The sequence below is a fragment of the Leptodactylus fuscus genome, chromosome 7, assembly GCF_031893055.1.
Source record: "Leptodactylus fuscus isolate aLepFus1 chromosome 7, aLepFus1.hap2, whole genome shotgun sequence".
Lineage (NCBI taxonomy): Eukaryota > Metazoa > Chordata > Amphibia > Anura > Leptodactylidae > Leptodactylus > Leptodactylus fuscus.
The window spans coordinates 80879072-80907009 of record NC_134271.1 but is presented as its reverse complement, the minus strand read 5'-3'; the positions used below and the strand labels follow the sequence as shown (position 1 = coordinate 80907009).

At 42.2% G+C, this 27938-nt stretch overlaps 1 protein-coding gene across 1 annotated transcript; it reads left to right on the top strand.

Moving 5' to 3' along the window:
• SEL1L (SEL1L adaptor subunit of SYVN1 ubiquitin ligase) lies at window positions 1-27913 on the top strand. The gene is made up of 21 exons (XM_075282335.1): window positions 1-221; window positions 1247-1275; window positions 1481-1790; window positions 4958-5125; window positions 5931-6036; window positions 6129-6291; window positions 7307-7360; window positions 7832-7891; window positions 10125-10206; window positions 10384-10538; window positions 17492-17548; window positions 18158-18226; window positions 18429-18506; window positions 20116-20178; window positions 20292-20379; window positions 20803-20951; window positions 21895-22060; window positions 22529-22603; window positions 23103-23275; window positions 24666-24794; window positions 27093-27913. The coding sequence occupies exons 1-21, from the start codon at window positions 125-127 to the stop codon at window positions 27321-27323; spliced, it is 2502 nt and encodes an 833-aa protein (XP_075138436.1). The 5' UTR covers window positions 1-124; the 3' UTR covers window positions 27324-27913.
• The last annotated feature ends 25 nt before the right edge of the window (window positions 27914-27938 follow it).

Sequence of the window (27938 nt, the reverse complement as noted above, 5' to 3'; positions counted from 1 at the left end):
TGGAAGAGCCGAGGCCGGTGATTCGTTGGGTTCTATGCTCGGGTGGCTCTGGGTTCTGGATTAGGCCGCGGCTGGGGCCAGGAGCTTTCAGTCAGGTTCACTGCGGGGCCAGGTCCGCTAAAGAATGGGGGGTCGGACGGTACGGGCTCTGCTGCTTCTGGGTCTTTACTGCGGTATCATAACAACTCTGCTCGGGTATGGGATCTGTCAAACTGCGGCCGGTAAGTGACAGGAACCGGGGCTGAGAGACAGGGGATTGACAGCAGACGGGGAGACTGTGACAGAAAGAAGAAGAACTGACTGACTGACTGAAGAGTGGGGTGACTGACCGAAGAGGGGGTGACTGACTGACTGAAGAGGGGGTGACTGACTGACTGACTGACTGACCGAAGAGGGGGTGACTTACTGAAGAGGGACTGACTGACTGAAAAAAGAGCAGGAGATGCTGTTTGAACAGAGGGGATCTTGTTTAACATTAAAGGGGGGTTCCTGTCTGACAGCAGAAAAGAAGAGGGGCTACATAAGAATGGTCACGCTATATTGTGCTGGGAGCCCACAGTCCAGTATGCTCCAGGACACCAGTATGCTCAGACAGGGCACCAGTATGCTCAGACAGGGCACCAGTATGCTCAGACAGGGCACCAGTATGCTCAGACAGGGCACCAGTATGCTCAGACAGGGCACCAGTATGCTCAGACAGGGCACCAGTATGCTCAGACAGGGCACCAGTATGCTCAGACAGGGCACCAGTATGCTCAGACAGGGCACCAGTATGCTCAGACAGGGCACCAGTATGCTCAGACAGGGCACCAGTATGCTCAGACAGGGCACCAGTATGCTCAGACAGGGCACCAGTATGCTCAGACAGGGCACCAGTATGCTCAGACAGGGCACCAGTATGCTCAGACAGGGCACCAGTATGCTCAGACAGGGCACCAGTATGCTCAGACAGGGCACCAGTATGCTCAGACAGGGCACCAGTATGCTCAGACAGGGCACCAGTATGCTCAGACAGGGCACCAGTATGCTCAGACAGGACACCAGTATGCTCAGACAGGACACCAGTATGCTCAGACAGGACACCAGTATGCTCAGACAGGACACCAGTATGCTCAGACAGGACACCAGTATGCTCAGACAGGACACCAGTATGCTCAGACAGGACACCAGTATGCTCAGACAGGACACCAGTTGTCAGCTGGCAGGGGCAGTGACTGACACAAACTTGTTTCTTCTTTTCTTCCAGATGATGAAGGAGACAATGATGAAACCTCGGTAAGTGCTACGTTGCGGAAGCCTCCATATGTAGTGTTCTTATATAGTGTAACATGGGGTGCAGAGGGAGAGGAGGCAATGTGGTTTTTGGTGCCGCTTCTTTTGTTTTGCACCATCTGTCAGTGAAACCTTCATCTCTCACCTTGCTCCGGTCTCCCCTGACATATGTATTGGGACTTATGTGATCTCCATTGTCCATTACCAGGAAATCACAGAGCCGGAGACGCACTACCCCACTGGAGATAAGACACTGTATGAGGAACCGGATGCAGAGAGGTGGATGGAGAATGAGATACCCCAGGACAGTCAGGAGACTACTAGTACAGCGGACAACCCTCAGACATCTGCAACTCTAAATTCCGACCAGGAAGCCCAACAGGATGAGTCTGAGCCAAACACACAGACTGTGACTTTCTTGGACAACACAGACAGCCTGGATGGAGGGTCAGACACTGGATCCTCACAAGAGCAGGAGGGAAAGAGGGAGGCGGACAAAGCAGACATCCAAAAATCAGGTACAGTCCGAGAGGGCAATGTTACTCACTTGTGTTAGAGAGAATGGTATATGTGGGGTCTTCTGTCTTTCAGCGTATTGCTAAAATCAAACAGAGTTCTAGCAGTTCTACAGGTGTCTTCCTATGCTAAGCTTCTGGTAAACCTGGAGAGCAGTCATTGTGTCGAGAAATACAGCTGCTGATGGAGCCATAACCCAGCTTTTCCAGACCTGTTGAATCTACCTTGTTACATTATCATATGTCTCCCACTCCTATGTTAAGCTGGCCATACATAGAAGTTTTTGGGCAGCTGTGATGCGGCCAATAGATTGATAGTGAGATCCTTCCTACAAAGGAACCAATCATCAACATGAACAACTGATCGATCAGAATTAAAAAAAAAACAAAACAGTATTACTTGCTGTATTTGGCTATATTGTTGGAGAGCTATAACATCTAAATTAGCTAACCAATGTAACTTCTTGTGTTGTCTTTTACAATGCATTTTCTCCAGGCTTGGGCTAAGAGTTAAAGGGATTTTCCAGATAAAAAATGTCAGTTATTAACACATTGATAGCACTAAGTGCACCCAAATATCTTTCACTGTGTTTTGGGTGTTTTCTGGCTTTCTCTGTTGTCCTCTGCATTTATTTACATGGGCAGCTTCCTTCTGTCATAGCATACAACTACCATGATCCATAGCAGTTCACTCAGACCCCCCCTCCCATGTCCCTAGCTAGCCCACTGACTACTAGTTCTAGCTACCTACCTTCCTAGCTAACCAACTCAGTCCCCCAACTCCTCCCCACCCCATCATACTTACCTGTCTTGTTGTCCTGGAGATGACTTTGCTGACCCCTCTTCTGCCCACACCTGGGATCCAGAATTGGTGCCTGCGCAATAGAAAGCCGACAGAGGCCACGCATGTACAATAGAACGCTGATTCTTTTTGTTTCTGTTGGCGTTCTATGGTGCTGGCTCACTTTTGAAGGAAGCGATGGCCATTGAGGAAATGAGTGGTGAGCGTGGGTGAATATGAAGGGGAGGGGGGAGAGAGGGTAGTACTGGCGGCCTCCCATCTCCGGAAACAGCGAAACGGGACATCACCAGGAAATCAGAAAATGTGCCTGGGGCAGTCACATGACCTTCCTAGGCATATGGGTAAATGTACATTTGTTTATTTTTTAAGGGTGTAAATTAGAAGTTAGGCAGGGGCAGAGGGGGTTTAGTTTAGGGGTGAAGTTTTACTTTATCCCGGACAATCCCTTTAAGTCCCATAGAGCATTGCTGTATTACAATGGTGAATGTTACATAAACAGTTGGTTGATCATTGGCCTGGAGGAGCACAGGTCACACTGACCACTTACACTCAAAACATAATGTAGTTCTGTACTGATGGACAGTTGTGAGAGAGGTAGCTGCAGTGATTTTACTTCACTTACAGAAATATCGGCTTTTTTTCTCTTTACAGTCATGATAAGACTGTTATTGGTTGCTAACTTCAAGGTGACCACCAATATGACACTATTATTTAATGTCACTTTTTAGAGAAAAAATTCTGCCACAACAAAACAGCAAATGTCACAAGTAAATGAAGTTCAATTACCAGATAGCGCCCAATGCTCTAATATCTGGTTTAGTGATGCATGCCGTATCTTGTGTTTTGTAACCACTTCTAGTGTAAGCGAGGCTTTACCATCATTATTTGTATCATGGTGTCATCTGGTTGGCTGGGTGACTTCTAGTATGTCCCCATTGCTCAGCATTGCTTCACAGTGTGTATCATAACATATCCACCCCCTACCACAAAATTAGAGTTTTTCCTTTAATCATAAAATAAGTGAACCTTACCAGTTTTCTACTCCATTACTTCCAGTGCTGAGACCTCAGTTCTGTAATACTTGATAAGAAAAAAAACATTTGTGGAGAGCCTGTCCAGTTCCCTGGGAAAGTTGCATGCATCAATTCTTAGAGCTAGTGTTGCCTTCTATAACCTCATTCCAGTTCTGTGATGATTACACTAGATAGATAGATAAGATAGATAGACAGACACATATATATATATATATATACACACACACACACACACGCCACCATGAAGTCAATCACTGGCCTCAGTGGTATACAGCCTATGAATGCGGAGGCCAGTAATAGGCTTCAGTAGTGAGGTGGTATACTGTATATGGGCACATTACAGCTGCACACATGTAAGCCAGTGAAGGTCTTTTGTTTTGTTGGCACTTGTAATATAACTCACATGAAAGTCCACTGCTGGCCTTCGCCTGCCTTGTATCCCCTTCCCTGCCAGACAATGCTAGATTCCCATATAGCAGCATTTATATACATTTTCAGTTAGATCTGTTTAATGTTCAGCAAGCAGTTCCATGGAAAAGCTGCTGATGTGAAAGACCTTGTGTGTCTTTTCATGAGTGATTTCTGGCTTTTGCTGGACTTCTTCTTTATTGCCCCGACAGGGCAGAATGCATACAGCTAGGAGTTCTAGCTCCCGCCCTTTACTTACATGTGTGAGACTGGATTGTAGATTCTGCAGCTCTGATTTCACTTAGGACCGTTCTGGGCAGTAACTATTTTCTGAGGTTTCATCATCCAGATGTCTGTGTGAAACTTCCATCTGTCACAGGCTGTGTGCACCGTGCCTGCGCCTGGCAGGTGTTGGCCGCGTCACCATTTCCCCTCAAGCTCATTGGCTCACAAAGCAAATTCCTCTAAACAAATTGTGACCTGAAAGTGACTGAAACAGTGAAGGAGACAAAATGTGAAAAGTTACTTGTAAGAAGTAGAATGCTGAGCGAGGAATACTTGTAATGGAATTGCTGAAACATGATGTCCAAGACACCTTCATTATCCTGAGTCTACAAGCATGGCTTGCAGCCTGTGTAATAACTGCTTCATAAACCATAATATACATTTTCATCATGTTACATAATGAGAGCCAGATTATCAGACCGTCATAGAAGAGTCTATACAAAACATATGCAACACGCTGTGACCACTACAGGAGAGGGTGTCTGTTGAAGTGGGCCGCCTTCCCTAAGGATTATAACACTGATCATTAGAAACTTCCTCCCATTTGACCAAGTTTACACTATATATTGTAAAGCCCAGAGACCAGCACAAAGTGGTGGAGCTTTAGAGTTTTGTGACTAAATTGTAATGTCTCCCATCAGTGATCACAGCTATCGGGGGAACCTCGGATGGTGAGCCATGTTACTTCCCTTTCCTATTTATGGAGAAGGAATATGATGAATGCACATCAGATGGAAGAGAAGATGGGAGATTGTGGTGTGCCACTACCTATAATTACAAGAATGACAAGAGATGGGGCTTCTGTGAAAGTAAGTCCTCATTAATAATGTATCCTATATATAATGTCTTATTAACTGTTGTTTAATGGAGCAGTAGTAACCTGTGTGGTCTGGACAATCCCTCATAATTTACTTTTGAAAAAAAAAAAGGTGGGGAGCTGCATCTACTATTGTACACTATTTATTTACCACTATTTGTCACCACAGCAATGGTGCATAATCTCAGTCAGCCCTATAGAACTGAACAGGGAGTTAGCCTCATATCTGCACCAATGTTCCACTCACATAGAGCATTTGGGGAAACGTTCAGGCCTCCATTCTCCTCATTGAGTTCCCTTGCAGTTGGACTCGCAGCAATTTGACACTGATGTCCAGTCTAGAAGATGGGGAATAAGTATCATTTGTGCTGCAACCTGTTTCAGCCTATGTTCTTGCAAAACAGAAGGAAACTGTATATTTGAAATTCTGGTGACTGAAAACCCACAGGTGGCATAAAACCTGACTATTTTTGGTGCAGTGTGTGAAAGTGGTTGATATTGTACTGTATCACAGATGCGTTATATTTGTACATGGCCTCACTATGCAGGTTCATGGGTTGGGACAGCCTTTTGTGATTGGAGACTGGGTATGATTGTGTCTGTATCCTCCCTTTTCTCCTTGCAGTTCCGTATCATTCATTCTCCATGTACCGTATGTCATTACTGTTGTCACTGAGGTTAGTGTCCTTATACATGGTACCTGCAAGAACTGAGTGGCGTTGCTATATATGGTAGTGTTGTCATATGCGTACCCAGCAGTAAATGATATGACTTTTCTAATTTTTTATTTTTTTCAGCGGAGGAACAGGCCACCCAAAGGCGGCAGATGCAGGAAGCTGAAGATCTTTACCAGCAAGGGATGAAGATACTGAATGAGAGTACAAAGAGGTCACAGAGGAGAGAGTATGTATTGTACCCCTTCCCCGATAATTGAATTCTGTGCTCCTTTCCTATGATGATTATTGCAGGTTCTTACTGTTTCCTCTCTTCTGCAGGGCGTACCAGTACTTCATGAAAGCTTCTGACCTGAATCACATTAAAGCCATGGAGAAGGTGGCCTATGCATTGTTGTTTGGAGATCCCTTAAAACAAGATATCCCCTCAGCCAAGGCTCTTCTGGAGAAATTGACTGAGCAGGGATCACCTCGAGGGCAGACAGTAAGAACCCCATATTCTGTAATTATTTGCAATGCCTATTCCTGACCATTTTTTCAAGCTTTTGTCTATTCTATTGCTAGTCTGTGGAAAATATGAACTGATGGCATCTGTATGCCATCTGTCTTATTTTCTGTAGAACTCGCACAACTACAGTTGTGTGCATAAGGCCTAAAGTTAAAAAAAAATGCACTCTTTAATACCTTGAGTGCAGCAATGTCTAAGGTGCTAGAAAACAAAAATGAGCAGCTGATTCCCTGAGTGAGAAGGAACTAGTGTAGAAGCAACACAGGAAGCTGCACAGCAGAAAGTTACACCGTGTAAACAAATGCAGAGGAACAGCAGACACCCAGAACTCATTCCAAACACTGTTCAAGGTATATGGGTGTACTTATTAACCCATTACTAGTACTAACACACCTTTATAAAAAAAAATAAAGAATTCTGCCCAGAAAATCTCTTTAATGTTTGTATAATAATATACAATGTACAATTTAATAATATCCACTTTTTTGTTAATTCAGATCATTTCTATTATCTCTATTGCCATTTACTTACACAAAAAATAAACACTTTGAAAACAAGCATCAAAATAAGAATAACTTGGGTGACAACAAAAAAGTCTGTAGAGTTCTGACAAGATTTCCTTCTCCTTTAACAAATTGCAAAACATGTCCACAGTACAGAAAGCAAAACAACTCAACCGATAACAATACAAATGATCAATTCTGCACAGTTTTCTAGCTCTCTGCCTGCTCTCATTGATTGTTTACTTCCAGTGGATAAAAAAAAAATCATGAGCCCATGTTCATATGGTGGCCGCTCAGATGCACTTGTGTGCCCATCATGAAAGTAAACAGTGAATGACGGCAAACAGAGATCTAGAAAGCCACGACAAATTGATGCGACAGGTATATTAGAAATAACAATAATCTACTGAAACTGGACAACCCCTTTTGAATGATCCAGGCATGCTCATATGCTACCATGTAATATTGTTTCTTTTCTTTGTGCTTAGGCTCTGGGTTTCCTTTATGCGTCTGGTCTTGGTGTGAACTCCAGTCAGGCAAAGGTAACATCAATTAATCTCATCTCTGTCTGAGTGGCTTTGGTTATTACTTATGGAAGGGTTGACCTCCCCATTGCTGTTGGTTTTCACATGCTTGGGCTGTGTTCTCACTGTTGGGTATAGTCTTATTATAAATACATTTGCTTTTGTTTGGATACTTACCCCCTTATTGTTTATTTTGTATATATTTATTAATATATATTTTATACATTCTCTCTCTCTCTCTCTAAATATATATATATATATATATATATATATATATATATATATATATATAATATATATATATATATATATTTTATATCCAGACGTGTATCATTTTGTTGGTTGATTTATAGCCACTCCAGTGTTTTATGAGGGGGGGAGTTAGGTTTGAGGAAGGGGTATTATTATGGTGTGGTACCACTTTGTAAATTTGTTATCTGGTTATTACTTCTGGAATTGACATATAATTGTGTCTTTTGTATGTTGCAGGCTCTTGTGTATTACACATTTGGAGCATTAGGAGGGAACCTTATTGCACATATGGTTTTGGTGAGTACAGAGTGATGTCTTGTGCACGTATGAGCCTTCTACACTGTCTCCTATGATCCTTCACTACCACTGTATCTAGAAATGTTTCATAATTAAATTACAAAAAAATGAACTAAAGTGTAACTAAAGCAGGGAACAGTAGGCGTATGCGTCCAGGGTTCATCAAGGTACTCCACCCATATAGCTGTGCCCTGTGACTTTGGCACAAAGGGATCATTGGTACCCTCACGTCAGAGTTTGGCAGCTGAGGGAATTGTGTACTTCAAATGACCTGCTGTGGACATGGATTTTATTTTGTGTTTCCAATTTTCATGTTGAATTTAAAGGGGTTGTCAAGACAAAAATGAACAACCCTTTTAACGTCTAAATCAGCTGGGGGCAGTGCAAATAAAAAGCATACCTTTTGTCCCCATTGCTCCAGCGGCTTCTCCCGGGTCTCTTTTAGAGTTCCACTAAACCGCTGATTGGCCTCAGCGGTCACATGACAGGTAGTGACATTGCAGGCCCTTCATTGATTGGCCTCAGCAGTTTCAGCAGAACTCCGGAATATGCCCCTGGAGCAGAAGAACTGGGATGCGCGGGAGGACACAGGAACAACAGGGACAGGTGCATTTTTTTATGTTTTTTTTTTTTTTTCACTGCCCCCAGCTGATTTAAACGTTAAAAGGGTTGCTTATTTTTGCCTGGACAACCCTTTTTAATGTAATCAAAGTTAATAAAGGGCTGCTATGCCCATTTTCATTATCACATACAGTGTGTGTGGTTATATTCATCATAAGGACTATTTTAGGTTTATATGAAATTCCCAAGTCATGTATGGGACCATAGCAATGAACTGGGAAAAACACAGCTATCACTTTGACAGTGCGCATGAGCATATAGCTACAACAGCGCAAATACAGCAGCAAAACATAAGTAGTCCCAACCACCATCCCGATTTGAAGGAATGCTAAAGCACTATACCATGTATTGTACATCACATCCCTAAATAATTAACACATGTATAGGAACACTTAGCAAGTATATTGGTCTATAGCAGATCACTACATATATTTTACAAAGCTTCTTCAAGGGGTGGTAGGTACTGTTGTAATCGACTTACAATATATCAAAGATCCAATTCAAGTCAAAGTGCTCCACCAGCTACAAGTGACAGCTATTTCAATGGAGACGTTTATTTAAGGCTGAGTTCACATCTGCGAGTACCTATTTTGTTCTTCTCTCTGCGCACTCAGAATGCAGATGAAGGTTAGGGGGGAGTGGAGACAAAACGGATCCGTCAAAAACTAACGCAAATGGGCAGGATTTTTTTATTTTTTTTTTGATGGATAACCTTTGATGAATACCAGGTGCAGATGTGAACATAGCGTAAAAAAACTAATCCACTGTGATGTGTGCTGTGTGCTTCAGGGCACGTGATCTGTGAATTGTTTTTTGTATGCTTTGTATACTAGAGAAGCCACTAGAGATGAGCGAACACTGTTCGGATCAGCCGATCCGAACAGCACGCTCCCATAGAAATGAATGGAAGCACCTGTGACGCCGGCCGCCGGCAAAGTCAGCGTCACAGGTGCTTCCATTCATTTCTATGGGAGCGTGCTGTTCGGATCGGCTGATACGAACAGTGTTCGCTCATCTCTAGTGGCTTCATGTGTAATGTGATGTAATATGTAATTAATAAAGGTGATCTATATTTTTTATATTAATATGTGCTGTAGTAGTGTTTTTTTGTTGTTGGTGTTACAGCTTTAGTGTGCGGCATACATGGCTCGTAGAATTAATTTTTTAATGTTGTTTGTAATTTAGGTTTAGCTGTAGAAAATGAGAGTAACTGTGCCAGTGTAAAGACAGCAAGGGTTATAATTGTTCTACTAATACATGTAGCATCAGAAATGCATGAACTGTCACACACTGTAGTCACTGTCAGTATATGGTCAGTATATTGTAGGGCTGTAACAAGGAGACATCCTCTATGTTTAGAAGAAGACTTTTACACCAACTTAAAGCAAGTTTTACTCATTTTAGCTGAAAAATTCCTTTTTGACTGCATATCTGACAATCAGAATAAATCCCTGGATCAACAACCTATCTCCAGAAATATAATAACCTGTGATATTGATATACTCTAGAAAGACTTCTTTCTTCTGGATCGACATTGCAGAATAATAGTTTGTCCATCCAGTTCAGCCTATGTAGCAAACTGACTTGAAGTATCACTTTTTTGTTTTTACAGGGCTATCGCTATTGGGCTGGGATTGGTGTTCTGCAAAGCTGTGAATCTGCTCTGACCCACTACCGGCTGGTTGCGAATCATGGTAATATGTTTACTGTTTTATATTTTTGCACTGCGGAAACTGGTTACACAGGAAATACTTGTATCACTTGAACTCCAGTATAATCGGCTGCCAGAATCTGCACAAAATTTGGAAGGTTGAGAATTATCATTAGTGTTAACTTCTGTCTACACTTCTGTTTGTACTATCTTAACACAGTGGCCAGTGACATTTCACTTACTGGAGGGACAGTAGTTCAGAGGATTCGCTTGCCTGATGAGTTAGAAAATCCCGGCATGGCTAGTGGTATGCTGGAGGAAGATCTCATCCAATACTACCAGTTTCTGGCGGAGAAAGGAGATGTCCAGGCTCAAGTAAGGTTCTAAGCTCATTTCATCCCTGTCGCATTGTAATCTGTGTACTGATCTTGAATTACATCCTTTATTATAAGCCTGAGCTGCATTTACTATTTTACCAGTGGTGTCATTGGGGGAGATTTGTTATTCATTTACGGCAGGCTTCTTTTTAAATGTCGCTGCAATCTTTGCCAGCAACAAACTGGTGCAGTTTACATCACTGGTGTTCAGCCCACCGAAGGAGCCACTACATGTACGAAGAGGTCCTCGTAATAAATAGGGTGCCTCTTCCGCTGGCACTGGGAATTTGAAGACTGGCATTTAATGTTGGTGCAGTGACTGTTACTTGTCTTATACTATAAACAACACATTATGGAATATTAATTCCAAAGTTACGCTGGGTTCACACAAGCGTTCGGCACTCCGTTCTCAGGTTTCTGTCTTCTGTATGAAGAAGACGGAAACCTGTCTTGCCGAGTCTGGCCGTGAGCGTTTTATGCGTTTTTTTTTAAACCGGACACAGAGTACTGCATGTCCGACTCCGTGTCCAGTTTAACCGGTTAAGGACCAGGCCCAAAAGTATGTTAAAGACCAGGCCTCTTTTTTCAAAACTGACATGTGTCACTTTAAATGGCAATAACTTTGAGACGCTTTAACTTACACAAATGAATTTGAGATTGTTTTCTTGTAACACATTATACTTCATGTTAGTGGTAAACACTAATCAATATTTTTGCATTTATTTATAAAAAAAACTAGGAAATTTGATGGAAATTTGAAAAAAATTGCAATTTTCAAAATGTGAAATTATCTGCTTTTCAGGCAGATAGTCATACCATCCAAATACATGAATAAATATTATCTCCCATATCTCTGCTTTATATTGGCATCATATTTTGATTGTCTTTTAATTTATTTTGGACGTCACAAGGCTTACAAGTGTAACAGCAATTTTCCAGATTTACAAGAAAATTCTCCAAACCAATTTTTTAGGGACCACTTCAGTTCTGAAAGTAATTATAAAGGCCTGTATAATAGAAACCCCCATAAATTACCCCATTTTCAAAACTGCACCCCTCAAATTATTCAAAACAGCATTTGGGATGTTTGTTAACCCTTTAAGCATTTCATAAGAATAAAAATAATATGGCAGTGAAATTTAGACATTTCATTTTTTTTCACTAATACATTCATTTAGACCCAAAATTAACACATTCACAAAGGGTTGAAGGAGAAAATGCATCTGACAGTTTATTGTGCAATTTCTCCCGTGCACAGAAATACCCCACATGTGGGTGTAAACTGATTTTTGGGCACACGGCAGTGCATGGAAGGGAAGGAGCGACACTGGGTGTTTGAACAGCAGATTTTGCTGGAATAATTTTCAGCGCCATGCCTTATTTGCAGAGACCCTAGAGTACCAAAACAATGGAAACCCCCCAAAAGTGACCCCATTTTAGAATCCACACCCCTCACAGAATTCATCAAGGGGTATAGTCAGCATTTAGACCCTACAGTTGTTTCACAGATTTTACTAACATTGGGATGTGTAAATGAAAAATTACTAAAATGTCACTTTATCTCCAAAGTTTTCATTTTCACAAGGGGTTAAAGGAGTAAAAGCCCCCCACAGTTTGTTAAACAATTTCTCCTGAACACGGCAATACCCCATATGTGGCTATAATCTGCTGTATGGGAACATGGCGGGGCTCAGAATGGAAGGAGCGCTATTTGGCTTTTGGATGGCAGATTTTGCTGGAATAATTTTAGGTGCCATGTCGCATTAGCAGAGCCCCTAGAGAACCAATACAGTGGAAACCCCCTAAAAGTGACCCCATTTGGGAAACTATACCCCCCACAGAACATATTAAAGGGTAGAGTGAGCATTTTGACCCTACAGCTGTTTCACAGATTTTATTAACATTGGGCCATGAAAATGAAAAATTACTTTTTTTCCAACAAACTGTCAATTTAGCCCCAAATTTTTAATTTTCACAAGAGGATAAAGGAGAAAAAGCTCCATAAAGTTCGTTACACAAATTCTGCTGAACACAGAAATGCCCCATATGTGGTCATAATCTGCTGTATGGGAACATGGCGGGGCTCAGAATGGAAAGAGGGCTATTTGGCTTTTGGAGGGCAGATTTTGCTGGAATATTTTTCAGGTCCCATGTCGCATTTGCAGAGCCCCTAAAGTACCAATACAGTGGAAACCCCCTATAAGTGACCCCATTTTGGAAACTACACCCCTCATAGAATTTGTCTAGGGGTAGAGTGAGTATTTTGGCCTCACAGGTGTTTCACAGATTTTATTAACATTGGGACGTGAAAATGAAAAATTACTTTTTTTCCCAATAAATCGTCCATTTAGCGCCATAGTTTTAATTTTGCAAATAGTTTAAGAATTAAAAGCCCCCCACAGTTTGTTACACAATTTCTTCTGAACACGGCAATACCCCATATGTGGCCAAAATCTGCTGTATGGGTACATGCTGGGGCTCAGAATGGAAAGAGCGCTATTTGGATTTTGGAGGGCATATATTGCTGGAATAGTTTTGAGGTGCCATGTCGCATTTGCAGAGCCCCTAAAGTATCAATACAATGGAAACCCCTCAAAAGTGACCCCATTTTAGAAACTACACCTGTCAAGGAATGTATCAAGGGGTATTATCATTTTGAGCCTAAAATGCTTCCCAAAAATTAATGTACAAAATGAAAATTGAAATTTTTAAAAATATGCCATTTCGGTGCCCAATACGTTGCACCCACTTTGTGTTGTCAGAGACCTGCACTCCTAAAACTATTAAGTGGGCCATCCCGGGGGTCAAAAAATTATATATGTGGGTGTAAACTGCTGCTTGGGCACACAGCAGGGCTCAGAAGGGAAGGACCACTGTGCGTTTTAGCTTTTGGGATACAGATTTAGAGGGACCCTCTGGGCGCCATGATGTTTTTGCAGAGCCCTGGAGGTTCCAGTAAACTGGAATTCACCAAGAAGTGACCCCATTTTGTAGGGGCAATTTTAGGGTCTCTGCAAATGTGACGTGGTGTCCAAAAACGAAGAATCTAAATCTGCACTCCAAAAGCACATATTGCTCCTTCACATCTGCACCCTGCTGGGTACCCAAATAGCAGTGTATGCCCACATGTATGACACTGGTGTACCCCGGATAACGTACTTAATGCCATATGTGGGTAGAATCGGCTGTTTGGGCACAACCGGGGACAGAAGGGAAGGAGCGCTATTTTGGTTTTTGGAGCACAGTTTGGTTTTTTTTGCCACTTTTGCAAAGCCCCTGAATTGCCAATAAAGTGGAATCCGCAGACATGTCACCCTATTTTGGACACTACCCCACTGATGGGATTTATCAAGTGGTGTAGCGAGAATTTTTAACCCTTGAGTGTTGCATTTATTTAGTTTCCAGAAATGAAATCGCAACTGATAGAGAAGTTAAAAATGAAAATTTTACAGATTTGCCATTTCAGTGTGCAACATGTTGTGCCCGACTTATGTCAGCAGAGACACTCCAAAAACTGTTAAACGGGTATCCCAGGCACAACAGCTTTTAGAGCGTTCATCTCTGATACAAGTCGGGCACATTATATTAGGCACTGAAAGGACGTATTCCTGGAAAAATGGTCATTTTCACCTCTCACAATCCACTACAGTTATAGTTATATATATAAAGTTATAGCAACACTTGGGGGTTAAAAATGCTCTCTGTACCCCTGGATAAATCCTTCAGGGGTGTAGTTTCCAAAATAAGGTAATTTATCAGGGGATTCCACTTTACTGGCGTTTCAGCTCTACAAAAGTGTCATGGCATCCAAAAACCAAACCGTCTGTGCTCCAAAAACCAAATGACCCTTCTTCCCATCTGTGTCCGGCTGTGCCCTAGTATCAGTTTATACCCACATATGACATTATGTCCGTTATCCGGGGGTACACCAGTGTCATACATGTGTCATATATGTGTCATAAACTGCAGTTTGGACGTACAGCAGGGTGCAGAAGGGAAGGAGCGCTATGCGGCTTTTGGAGTACAGATTCAGATGTTTGGTATCTGGACGCCATGTCATGTTTGTAGAGCCTGTAAGGTACCAGAAAAGTGGATTCCATGGGGTACCAGGAGTGACCCCATTTTGAAAACTGCACCCCTCAAAGAATTTATCAGGTGGTGTAGTGAGTATTAGTATCCCGGACGTGACTGCACAGCGGATGGCGAAGAGGGAATGTATAAGCTGTGCGGAGGACATTGCAGACACCAAATTCCCTACTATGTCCCCGTAGCTCCTATGATTGGGGAGTCACTCTGGGGGTCACTTTAGGGGTCACTTCTGGTGTCTGTTCCCTCATAAGCTGTAAATCTGGGGTGTCCCCTGATATCCGCTCACACAGCTTATATATTCCCTACATGACGCACCCAGTTGTGTTCTAATAATTTGGCGATTTTTGAGGGTTTTTGTCTTCACATTGTGAGATGCTATATTTTCTTTATGTTTCTGGTGACGCGGCCATATAAGGGCTTATTCTTTGCGGGATGAGATGCATTTCGTAATGACACCATTTTTGGGTGTCTACATCTTATTGAATACATTTTATTAACCCTTTTTTGCTGGATTTAAAAAAAAAAAATCAATCCTGGCATTGAGTTTTACTTTTTTAATTTTGCGCCATGCAGCGTACAGTATAAGTAACATGTTCCCTTTATTCTGCGGGTCGGTACGGTTACGGCGATACCTCATTTATAGTATTTTTTTATGTGTTACTAGTTCTGCAGAGGAAAAACACATTTGGGGACATAAATCAATGTTTTTTGCATCGCATCTTCTAAGAGGCGTAACATTTTTATTTTTCGGTTGACAGAGTTGGTTGAGGGCTTATTTTTTGCGGGACAACCTGCGCTTTTTATTGGTACTGTTGTCGGATGCATATGACTTTTTTATCACTTTTTATAGCATATTTTGTATGGTGAGATGGCGAAAAATCATTACTTCCGGCGAGTTTTTTCCGTTTTTTTTTTCCGGCGTTCGCCATGTACATTAAATATTATTTCAGTTTTATTGTACAGATTGTTACGGACGCGACAATACCAAATATGCATTGTTTTTATTACTTTTTAGTTCTTTTTTTATATAATTCATTTTCTATTGAGAAAAAGGGATTTTTGGGCTTTATAACTTTATTAATTTTTTTCATACACTTCATTTTATTTTTTTACATTTTTTTTTACTTTTTCATGTGTCCATTTAGGACACTTCAATCAGCAATACTGTGCTGATATAGAATGCCATGTGAGACACAGCCTGCAGGTGTCCCACATGGCATTCCGTAGCAGGATGTCAGGCTGTGTAGACGCACAGCCTGACATCAGAAGGTCCTGGCAGGATCACCAGGTATGTGGGGGCTCCGGGCAGTCTGGGGTCACTGGCCAGACCCCAGACTACCTTTTACTGCTATCGGCACCCTCCGATCTCGCCGCGGGGGGTGCCGATCAGCTTCAATTGTCGGCGGATGCCTTTCGATCGCGCCGTGATGTTTCACGGCGCGATCGAAAGGGTTAAAACTTCCAGTCGGACTCAGTTCCGACTGGACGTTATGGAGGAAGGGGTTAGGTGTTAGTAACACCTAACCCCTGTCCCCCCCGCACCCCTCCCCCCGCCAGAAAGGTACCTAAAGGCCGGACGTATTTCGGCAATAGTCCGGTCTTTAGGTACCAGCACATGAGGCCGTAAATTTACGTACGGCGGTCCTCATGTGGTTAAAAAAAAAACGGTTTCGCCACGGAGAGCATAAAACGCTCATGGCCAGACGCTTTTCAAACCCATTCAAATGAATGAGTTTGAAAGATGCCGACAGGTTTCCGTCTCCTGCCCTGTTTTGTGCAGGAAACTGAAACCTGCAGAACGGACTCCCGGACGCAGATGTGAACGAGCCCTTAGTCTTATGCTGGGAGTGCTTGGAAGCTTTAGGCCCCGTTCACACTGGGTGTAGTGTGGCGTATTTTGGTCCTGATTCTGACGCAGGAAGCCACATCAGAATAGGGCTTCCAACAGTTGCGACTTCCCGCTCCGGAGTAGGCCCAAATGAATAGGCCTAGTCCGGAGGGTGCTGCCACAAGGCAGACGCCGGGGCTGAATCAGCCCCGGAATCTGCCTGAAGAAAGGGCAGCTCGCTTCTTTTTTCCGTGATCGGAAAAAAGTAAGCTAGTGGTCTACATAGACCACTATTGTGAGGGGGCAAATTATGACATGGATTTAGCTCCAAAATCCACCCCCTCTTGCCATGTGTGAACAAGCCCTTATCTCTGAAGCCTGGAAAATAGTAATTACAGCCCTGGAATATTAAACAGACTATAGTGCTTTGGGGGAGAGTTATACTTCCTTGTTGGCCAGTTCTCTGTCATTTTGAGGCGTTAAAACATTTGTGACTTTTTTTCACTTCTGTTCCACCAGCACTCAAAATAGTTTACAATTAAGCTAGCTTATTATTAGTGTTACAAAATAACACCATTCATGGAAGTCGCATAGAAAATTTTAGTGTACAGCTGAGATCTAGATGCATAGCAATGTTTCGATCACGGTACTTCCCTTCATCAGGCTCAATGTAGGTGTCAGTAGAAACAGATAGAAGCATAAATAGCAGGGTATAAATTGGTAACCATATGAATGATCTATTTCAATGGAGGAGGCTGTTCCTTTGAGTGAGGCAACTCACTTGTTTGAATTAGCTCCATGTATTTGTTTTAGAACTTTTGTGAAAATCTGAAGTGTTTTTTAGGTCAAATTTATGTAGAAATACCGTATATAAAATTTTGAAGGTTTCATAAACTTTCAAGCACCATTATAGATGTGTGTTCAATGTGGCATTCGTCTTGTACTGTACAATTACATAATTCCCTTCTGTTTCTCCAGTGGCTATTGTTCCTTTTTGGATGGAACTGTACTTAATATTGATCTTTTCTCTGCAGGTCGGCCTCGGACAACTTCATCTACATGGTGGACGTGGAGTAGAACAAAACCATCAGGTACATTAATAATTTCTTGATCTGAATGAACTGGGGAGGGCGTGGGATTGCATCAGCACAGCAGATGGTGAATGTCCTAGTCAATCTACAGATGTAGCAGAGTTAACCTAATCTTCTGCGATTGGTTAAGCTTCTGCAGTGTCGTATCTTATTACAGAAGACAAAAAAATAAAACAACGTTGAAATGTGTTTTTCCAATGGCTTTTCATTGGTTTTTGTTGTCTTCTGTGCTAAGATATAATGCTGCAGCAATTTAACCAATTGTTTCTGCTACAGCTATATGTCCTACACATATTTATTTTCACAGGGAAATGAAACAGTGAAGGATGAATTAACATTCCCCTGTTAAAGTACACATCTAATTTGACATAGTAATTTATTATGGACTGCGCTTGAGAAGGTGTCAACTAGGGAACCTCAATCACATCAGTTCTTGTGGTCGGTGGGGGGTCCCAACGGTCAGACCTCCCACTAATCAGTAAGCTACCCCATATCCTGTGGATAAGGGTAATGTTTTGAGAGCGGAATACCCTTTTATATGTAGTAGTGAATGGCTGCACATGCTAGGTAGCAGTTTTCCACCAATTGTACTTTTTGATGACTCCACAGAGAGCATTTGAATACTTCAATCAAGCGGCAAATGCTGGAAACTCACATGCCATGGCTTTCCTGGGAAAGGTGAGCACTAGCCTACATTGTTTCCATGTGTTGTGAGATCCATTCTGAACACAACTCACTGTTAATGGGACAAATTAAAATAAAAAAAAAAGTGACAACAGTCTCTGAGCCTCCATTACATCCAATACAGAGGTGAAGTCTCCATCCTTGAGTAGAGGATCTTGTTAATAGTGAGTCTCATAATGTTTTCCTGCTCACGTAGATGTATTCAGAGGGCAGTGACACGGTGCGGCAGAGCAACGAAACGGCTCTACAGTACTTCAAGAAAGCAGCAGACATGGTATGTGGAAATATCAGTAACTACTCCTACTTCTGAATGTTAAAGGGGTTGTCCCGTCACAAGGATCCTATCTATAATGCTTGTAAATGTGAATGCAAGACTTTTCCTAAATACAATGCTTCAGCAAAACTGCTTTGTTTGGCCGCTATCTCACTTTATTCATTTTTTTGTGGCCACAGCCCTGACCTGAGTCAAGTGATGTCTGCCTGCTCTCAGGGGGGAGGGAGGAGGGGCTAAGTGCACGGGAGCGAGCCTGGAGGGGGGGGGTAGTTTACCCTTTGGGGGACAGGTGAAGCCAGCAACATCGCTATGTGCCTGCCCTGCATGAAGACAGCAGCGGCAGAAGCGATGCTGCTATTCCGGGGCGGAGGAGCGGAATAACAGCATCGCTTCTGCCGCTGCTGTCTTCATGCAGGGCAGAAGTATAGCGATGTTGCTGGCTTCACTTGTGCCGGCGTCTAACTCCCCGGCATCCGCTGTAATAGGCGGATGCTGGGGACTGTTAGACGCCGGCACATCGCTATGCTTCTGCCCTGCATGAAGACAGAAGCGATGCTGTTATTCCGCTCCGGGGTCACATATGCAAAGCCAAGCGGCGAGATGCCGCCGGCCCTGCGTGCAAGCTCAAACACCAGTCTAGCCTTCACAATGCTAATACAGACCCGCAGGGTGTCGGGTCTGTATTTGCACTGTGAAGGCTAGACTGGTGTATGAGCGCGCACGCAGGGCTGGCGGCATCTCGCCGCTTGGCTTTGCATATGTGACCCCGCCCACCAATGACGAGACAAAGCCGGAAGACAGAAGATTTTAGAGGAACGAAGACGGGTAAGTATGCGACATGGGACAACCCCTTTAATAATATGTGATAGGAGACTGAATTGTATTTGTGGCATTTTTATGGGTATTGGCCTTCAAACACAATCATTGCATAGAGAAGCCTGGGATGTATGGAACATGGCACATATTTTCCTTTTTGAATGTTGTGCGATGTCACTGTGGCGTTATCCTTCATTGTAAAGATGTTTTAAACATTTTGTGTATAACACGGGTTGATGCCAGGTCTGTGGCACCTGTATATATATGTATTTGGATTTAACCTGAAGGTATTAGGTGGCAGCATGAGAATGATTGTACTCTGTAAACACTAGATGGTGGTGTAAGAATGAATGCAATATTTGGGCACTAGATTACAGCATAGGAATAAATGTAACTTGCTGGCACTAGGTGGCAGTGTGAGAAAAAATTAACCGGTGGGCAGTAGGTGGCAGCATAGGAATAAATGTAACCTGTAGGCACCAGGTGGTAGTGGTAGAATAGTTGTAGTCTGTGTGCACTAAGTGTGGTAATTTGAGAACGATTGTAAATTTTGGGTACTAGGTGACAATATGAGAATAAATGTAACGTCCAGGCACTAGGAGGCAGTATGAGTACTGCATGTGGGTGATAGGTGGCCATGTGAGCATGAATGTAATCTGTAGTCACTCGCTGGTAGTTTTGGTATCAATGTAGCCTGCAGAAACTATGTTGCAGTGTGGGAATGAATGTAGCCTATGGAAACTAAGCTGAAAATAACATTTAGTTCTCTGTTTATTTACCTCTTTAATGACAGGGGAACCCGGTTGGACAGAGTGGTCTGGGTATGGCATATCTGTACGGAAGAGGGGTTCCTGTGGTGAGTAATCATCTGACTGGTAATATATTTTGCACATACAATATCTGTATGGTAATTAACTGCTGCTCCTGGCCTTCAGATCTCACCAGATTTCAAATTTTTTCTGTTTGTAGAACTATGATTTGGCACTGAAATACTTCCAGAAAGCAGCTGAACAGGGATGGGTAGATGGACAGCTTCAGCTTGGGTCTATGTACTACAGTAAGTACCAGATACAGAAACCTATCCGTGTAGCTGATTTTCTTATAGTGGATATATAAAACCGAATAGGAGAAGCCTTAAATAGTGACCTCAGGGCGGACCAGACTGGTTTGCATGCAAGAAAAAGTTCGTGACACAGTAGAGACATTGTGGATAAGACTGCCAAGTAAGTTATTTAGAAACCAGTAAGAGTTACTGTCAAAAGTTAGAAGGTTTGCAAAGCAGATATAGAAACTTTAAACTGCTGTGGGTCTGGGCATGCCATACAGCGTGTAAATGTGGTCAATTTTGGAATCCAGCTGGTGGCAAGGAGGTTGTGTTAAGGGTGAAGAAGAATCCTGGCAGCAAGTAGCCCTGTGTTTGACATCTGCTGGCGGTCACAGATGATTAATAAAGTTTGTCTGACTCGTTGTCTGCTTGCAGATGGTGTTGGAGTGAAGAGAGATTACAAACAGGCCCTGAAGTACTTTAACCTGGCATCTCAAGGGGGTCACATTTTGGCTTTCTACAATCTGGCTCAAATGCATGCCACCGGAACAGGAGTACTACGATCCTGCCAAACTGCAGTAGAAGTAGGTGAACAGATCTCATGAACTGACATAACATTCACATAATATACCTTACAACCTCCGTTTAAAGAGGTATTGTGGTTTTTATAAATTTTACGTATTTTGTGTACAGAATAGAATATCTCACACTTATATATATATATATATATATATATATATATATATATATATATATATGTATGTAATTAAGATTTTGCTCACACGTCTATATTTTATCAGTGCAGTAGTCTGTAAAAGGAAAAATATGCTATCGTAAGAATGGTAGTCCTTTCTTACTCCTGTGAAATGCATCCGTTGGAGAATTGGACTAAACATCGCTTTAGTCATGTGACTCTCTCACAGGTCTTGCCACCCCTGTCATTCAGTCAATTATCCATTAGTCAGGTTAATAGTAGTATATTAAGGAGCAGAACATAATACGTTATTACTACAATATCATCTCATTATCATGTCTGTGTAGAAGAAAATCTTATATTCTTCTTCCTGCATCTTCCAAGTTTTGTTTGTTTGTTTTTTACCCTCAATTAACTTTAGTAACAACATGACAACATAACTTAGAGACAGGCATCCATGTAAATACACGCAGTAATGTCATTATAATAAAGATTTGTTTGCACCGTTTGTCTTCGATATGTCTCTTATGTGCCAATCAAACACATGCATGTAACACAGTTCTTACTGAATGTCAGGAGTCACATGATGTGTCGTTTGACTGACAACATGTTTGGTCCCATTGTGTTAGCCCTTAGATGCATTACACAGGACTCATCCATGGGGTATACCATGTTACTGTACAACTAGGAGTCTGCACTGATGCAATAAATGCATGTGAGAATTTAAAATGCATGTATGTTAGAAAGTTGTATAAATAAAAACCTGAATACGCCCTTATGGTCAGGTTGGTGCTGGCAGAAACAATCTAGGACACATCTATATTTTTTTTCAGCTGTTTAAAAATGTCTGTGAACGTGGTCGATGGTCTGAAAGGCTGATGACGGCATATAACGGCTATAAGAACGGAAATTCCAATGCTGCTGTAGTTCAGTATTTGCTGCTGGCCGAGCAGGGATATGAAGTGGCACAAAGTAACGCAGCCTTCATCCTGGACCAAAGTAAGTAACTGAGTAAGATGACTTATGTGCTGCACACCTTATGGGTTAACAACATTTTGGGTATTTAAGATTCTTAGGCTGGAAAAACCCATACAGTTTTTTAAGCATTTTTTTGAACCAGAAGTGGATCCAGCAGGAAAGAGAAGTCTGTGCTTTCTATTTGCTTTTCCTTAAATAGACTTCTGGCTTTGGTTCAAAAAGTAAAACTGCATGTGTGATTTCAATCTGACTGAGACAATAGAACCTTCTTCTGATAGTTGTTCCTCTAGGCTAATATTAGAGGGCTTATATATTGGTGTTATGAGCTTTGTTGACATTAGGATCCTATAAAGGGTAGGAGACTTTTTAGACTTGTATAGCAGCATAATACTCTCAGCTGAGTTGAACCCACAACTGCAATATTTTTTATTTTGTTTGCCCTCACATAACACAACATTTACATTGTATTTGACCCCTTTGCTCCTGCAGAAGAAGCTAACCTGTTTGGTGAAAATGAGACTTTCCCAAGAGCTCTCCTGCACTGGAACCGGGCAGCCGCACAAGGTCAGTTCTTCCATCTACATTATTAATCTTTAAATAGTAAGTGTACCATTTTAGGCTTTGGCTACACAGCCACTTAGATGTGCTTTGGTATTCTGTAGTATTATTTATTTGCAGTGTCAGTCTGAGCACAAATGACACTTTTATAGAGAATAATTTTTAGGCAATGATGTTTAAGGGAGCGTTCACACTACCGTCAGTGTCCGACAGCTAGTGTCCGTTACTAATGTCCGTTCAAAATCTTGCGCGTACATTAGCAGCGGACACTAGCTGTGTCCGTGACATTTTGCATTAATTTAAATGGACGCCCCCTAAGTACCTTTATAATGCTCATACATCAGCACACCCTGATTCACCAGCCATGTTCTCCGCTAATAACAGCTGCTATGGAGAAATCATATGTGCCTGGGGTTACTCTTAAGGATTAGAATTCAGACAGGTTTTATAGGTAACGATGACGTTAAATGGCCTCCTTTCCTGTTATCTGCTCAATCTCTTATAGGGTATACTGTGGCACGGCTGAAACTGGGTGACTACCATTTTTATGGTTATGGAACTGATGTAGATTATGAAACAGCCTTTATCCATTATCGCCTGGCATCTGAACAGCAACACAGTGCACAGGCTATGTTTAATCTGGGGTACATGCATGAAAAAGGCCTGGGCATTAAACAGGTGAGTGCAGACATTGACAGATATTGGTAAATGGTGTAAAATTGACCTGTCTTATCTGCCATGTAAAAGGCAAACTGTTTATTATTTAGTCCTTAGTAAATATAGAGCTCTGACATCCTCTTCAGCACTTTGCAAATTAAAAGACACAGGTACAAAGAAACATTGCAAACAATAGAAGTGAGAGCTCTGTTCTCAACAACCTACAATCTAGTAGGAAAGGGAAGGCATAAAGGAGTGCTTGCTTGATGCAGTCGTTCAGCTATCTTTTATAAAACAAAGTAGTACAAATAATAAAGAGATAAAATATATATATATGGCAGAAGGACCCACCTTTGCACAGGTATATTTTATTTTTTGTTTGTGTAGGAGCCCCATAAGAATAGGCCAGTTTTGCACTGTTCTGTTTTGTATGTCGTTTGTGTGTGTATTGAAACAAACCATGCCCCTGTGTAGGGGTTAGACAGAAAGCATAAGAGTTTTTAGTATAAGAAAAATGTTTGTTTTTGTACCGTGTTAGCCAGTGGGTAGGAAATATTTAAAAAAAAAAAAAAAACTTGAGAGTCTTCAGTAGTTGATAACTTTTTTTAATGGCTAACTAATAAAGATGACAGATTACAAGCTTTTGAAGCTCTCAGCTTCTTCCTCAGGTAAATTTAAAAACAATTTCTGAAGGATGCATATTTATGTACAGAGGGACACAGGAATAGAATTTTAGGAGGGAGGGTGGAAGAAGGTTATTGGTACATACAAGTAAACAGTTCATCAGTTCGCAATGTTCTTATCAGTTGTCTATTATGGCTGTCTCAGTTCAGTGATCTCTGTAGGATGCCATGAACCATTGTGATGAATCTGTAAACATCATCTACATCTATTAGTACTACATATTAAGTGTTAACTAAGGGCGGGTTCACATCTGCGCCCCGGTCTCCGCTTTAAAGTTTCCATCTTATGCCCTAGAAACTGGACAGGAGACAGAAACCGGCATTCACTTTTCAAACCCATTAATTTGAATGGTTTTGCAAAGTGTCCACATGTGAGCGTTTTGTGGTCTCTGCGGCGAAACTGTCTTTTTTTTTTTAACCGGACACAAAGTCGGACATGCAGGACTTTGTTTCTGGTTTAAAAAAAAAAAATGTTTAGCCACGGAGACCACAAAACGCTCACGGGCGGACACTGTCCGACGGGTTTCCATCTCCTGTCGGCAGAAGACGGAAGCCTGAAAGTGAAGACCAGGGCACAGATGTGAACCCGCCCTAAACTGTATTGGTGATCAGTCATAGCTAGATGCTTTGAGGACAACCCATTGAAAGGTAATGAGCTGGGCAAGATGGTTGTATTCTTCTAATACGTATGTACTCCTCTCATGTGGCTCTTTGGATCTCTTACACAGGACATCCACCTTGCTAAGCGATTTTATGATATGGCAGCTGAGGCCAGCCCAGATGCCCAGGTCCCGGTCTTCCTTGCACTCTGTAAACTTGGCATTCTGTACTCTCTCCAGTACCTGCAGGAGCTTAATGTAAGTGGAACTAATATTCATGTGGGTTTCCCTATCACAGATATTTATGGCATATCCACAGGTTATGCTATTAAGGTTTCATAGATGCAGGTCCTAATTCTGGAGCCCACCCTTGCCTCAACACCAGGACTCTCCCCTCTTCTATGAGAGTTTTAAACTTACTTAGTAAGTCTGCTGTAATATCTTACTTTGTTGTGGTTACTTGATTGTTTCTAACAAAAGTAGAAATTGTGAGGAACTGCAAAAAGCAGAAATAATAGTCTGAGTATCATATCCGTAAAGGAACAGTCTCCCAGTCCCCTTTCCTGTAATTATAGAAGCCCAATAGCTGTGATTTTGTCTCCTGTTATATTATGTGTAGCCACAAGTATTGTGTAATCGATATTAAACGTCTACAAATAAGTATGGCCAATTTTCTGAATGAAAACTTCAGCACACTGTAGTATCTGAACCTAGATGTCAGGTTATGCAGTACACACCCATGTTGTCTGCTGACATGTGTTTAAAGATCTCCAGTATATGGGCCTCTAGAAACTTAAAGGGATTATCTGGGCAAAAAAACACTTTAAAAAAAAAAAAAAAAGTGGTCTGTTAGGGCTATTATTGGGTTGATAAGTGCACCCAAATACCTTTAGGGCTAGTTCACATGAGGCAAAATGGTCAGGATTTTGACGCAGAGTTCACGTCAAAATCCTGCCGCCTCCCATTGAAATCAATGGGAGTCGATCATTTCCTTTTTCCGTGAGCAGTTTTTTCCCCGCTCATGGAAAAAAAGAAGCAAGCTGTCCTTTCTTCAGGCGGATTCTGCAGCTGATTCAGCCGCGGCGTCCGCCTCACGACAACACCCTCCAAACTAGGCTCATTCATTTTGGCCTAATTCATAGTGGAAAGCCACGACGGAATGTGTTCACACAAAACCCCGTGTGAACTAGCCCTTAGCAGTGTTTTGAGTGATTTCTGGGGTTCTCTTGTAGTTCTTGGCATCCTCTGCATTTGTTTATATAGGTAGTTTCCTGCTGTCTTTTCCTACAACTACCATGATGCATTGCTCTTCACTCAAATCACCCCTATCACTCCCTCCTCTTCCTTCTCACACCCCATCCCTGTTTCCCTAGCTAGCCCACGAAATAGTAGTCCTACCTAACTAACCCAGGCTAGACGCTACAGCGATGTCTCTGGTCTGTGCCAGTCGTTACATTGGCTGACTATTCATTATAGAATAAAATATAAAGTTATCACCCTCATCCACAAGGCTCTCCATAATGCCGCACCTCCATACATTTCCTCCTTCATCTCTGTCTACCGCCCAACCCGTGCTCTCCGCTCACTCAATGACCTAACACTTACATCCTCTATTATCAGAACCTCCCACGCTCGTATACAAGACTTCTCCTGAGCTGCACCACTTCTCTGGAATACTCTACCCCGGACAATCAGATTAACTCCCAATTTCTACAGTTTCAAACGCAAACTAAAGACACATCTTTTCAGACAAGCCTATCACAATAACGTAAACCCTTAACCCTCCTCTGTCCCCGCTCCCACATTACCCCACATGATATGATGTAATCTCAGGATAACTTTATAGGTCCAAGCTCCATCCACATGTTAAAGGACACGACTGTTGACGGCTCATAAAGTCTTATGTTTATGTAATGACAGTCACCTCTATTACAAAAGTGTCTGACCTCTGCATAAGCAATGTCGCCCCTGCTACCTCTTGTGTCACCCCCTCTACCTCATAGATTGTAAGCTCTTGCGAGCAGGGCCCTCAGTCCCATTGTGTGAAATGACTTTCTTTGTAATGTATCTTTCTGTCTGTATTTAAACCCTACAAATTGTACAGCGCTGCGGAATATGTTAGCGCTATATAAATAAAATTTATTATTATGTATTATTATTAACCCACCCCATCATACTTGCTTCCTGTCCTGGAGATCACTTTTTTCTGTGCTGCCAGCTCCTTCTTCTCTCGACTTCTGCTTGCGTAATAGAGCCAGAGTGCCGGCACTATTGCTCATGTGTGAGAAGCCCAATCCTTCTCCTCTTCACATATGCCGGTGCTTGCACAATAGAGCACTCCAGCTATATTGAGCAGGCAACAGCAGAAATGAAGGAAGTGACGTTTCATGCCTAGAAGAAGAGGAGGGGGTCGCCTGATCTGATCAATCTGGGCAGATATAATTTTTTTTATTTTTTAAAGAAAGTTAGAAGTTAGGCAGGTGGAGGGTGTTTAGTATAAGGTGAAAATATCATGTTAACCCCTTTAACAGTAGCTGTTCCCTCTGCTTCGATCAGGTGAAGGAAATGTTATCACAAGTGGATATGGATCAGCTGCTGGGACCAGAATGGGACCTCTACCTCATGACCATCATTGCGCTGTTGCTTGGAACAGTCATTGCTTATCGACAAAGGCAACCCCAGGTCATTCCAAGACCTCCAACACCAGTGCCACGTCAGGCGCCACAGGATCCTCCACAGCAGGAGCAGCCACCACCACAGGAAGCTCAGCAGCCACCACCTCAGTGACATTACTGCAGCCAGTGAATAGAGACTGACCCAAAGGCTTCCAGGAGGCCGGAGCTGATTTATTCCAGCATCTGGTCTGGACATATGCAACTACTTGGGATCTCCGAGTGATATGAAGCAAGGTTTATTTTTGTTTTTTTCCCTGTCTTTGTTCGCTGTCTAAAAATGTCTATTTTACACAGCAGAGCACATTCGTGAGGAATTCCACTATTTATTACAGACTTATCAGATAAGTACTGGACTATTGTCAGAGGGTGGGGTTTTTTTTGTTTTTTTTTTTGATAGGGCCAAAATCTGAGCTTTTATAAAAAGTAAGTAAAAAAAAAACCAAACCAACCCAGTTTTTGAAGCTGATGAAGGCTCGCTCTCCCACCACTCCCAACCCAATGACACCACTACTGGAAGATCCACCAAGTTCTGTGGGTCTTTATTGTTTTTCCACCTTGGCTATGAGTCTTATCTGACTAAATAGGCTCCTCCCACTTACTTATACAAGACTCCTCTGTACTACCGATTAAACGTTGTTTGGGACTACTCATTGGCCACCATTTCTAAATTATTATTATTTTTATAGTGCGCTTGTTAAGTATTGCAATTGCATATTTGATTCTGTTT

What these genes read in the sequence shown, in the direction of transcription:
- SEL1L (XM_075282335.1), top strand. Translation starts at nt 125, where the DNA reads ATGGGGGGTCGGACGGTACGGGCTCTGCTGCTTCTGGGTCTTTACTGC. An exon ending in GATCTGTCAAACTGCGGCCG is followed by an intron (nt 222 to 1,246) that starts GTAAGTGACAGG and finishes CTTTTCTTCCAG; the next exon opens with ATGATGAAGGAGACAATGAT. An exon ending in GAGTAGAACAAAACCATCAG is followed by an intron (nt 17,549 to 18,157) that starts GTACATTAATAA and finishes ATGACTCCACAG; the next exon opens with AGAGCATTTGAATACTTCAA.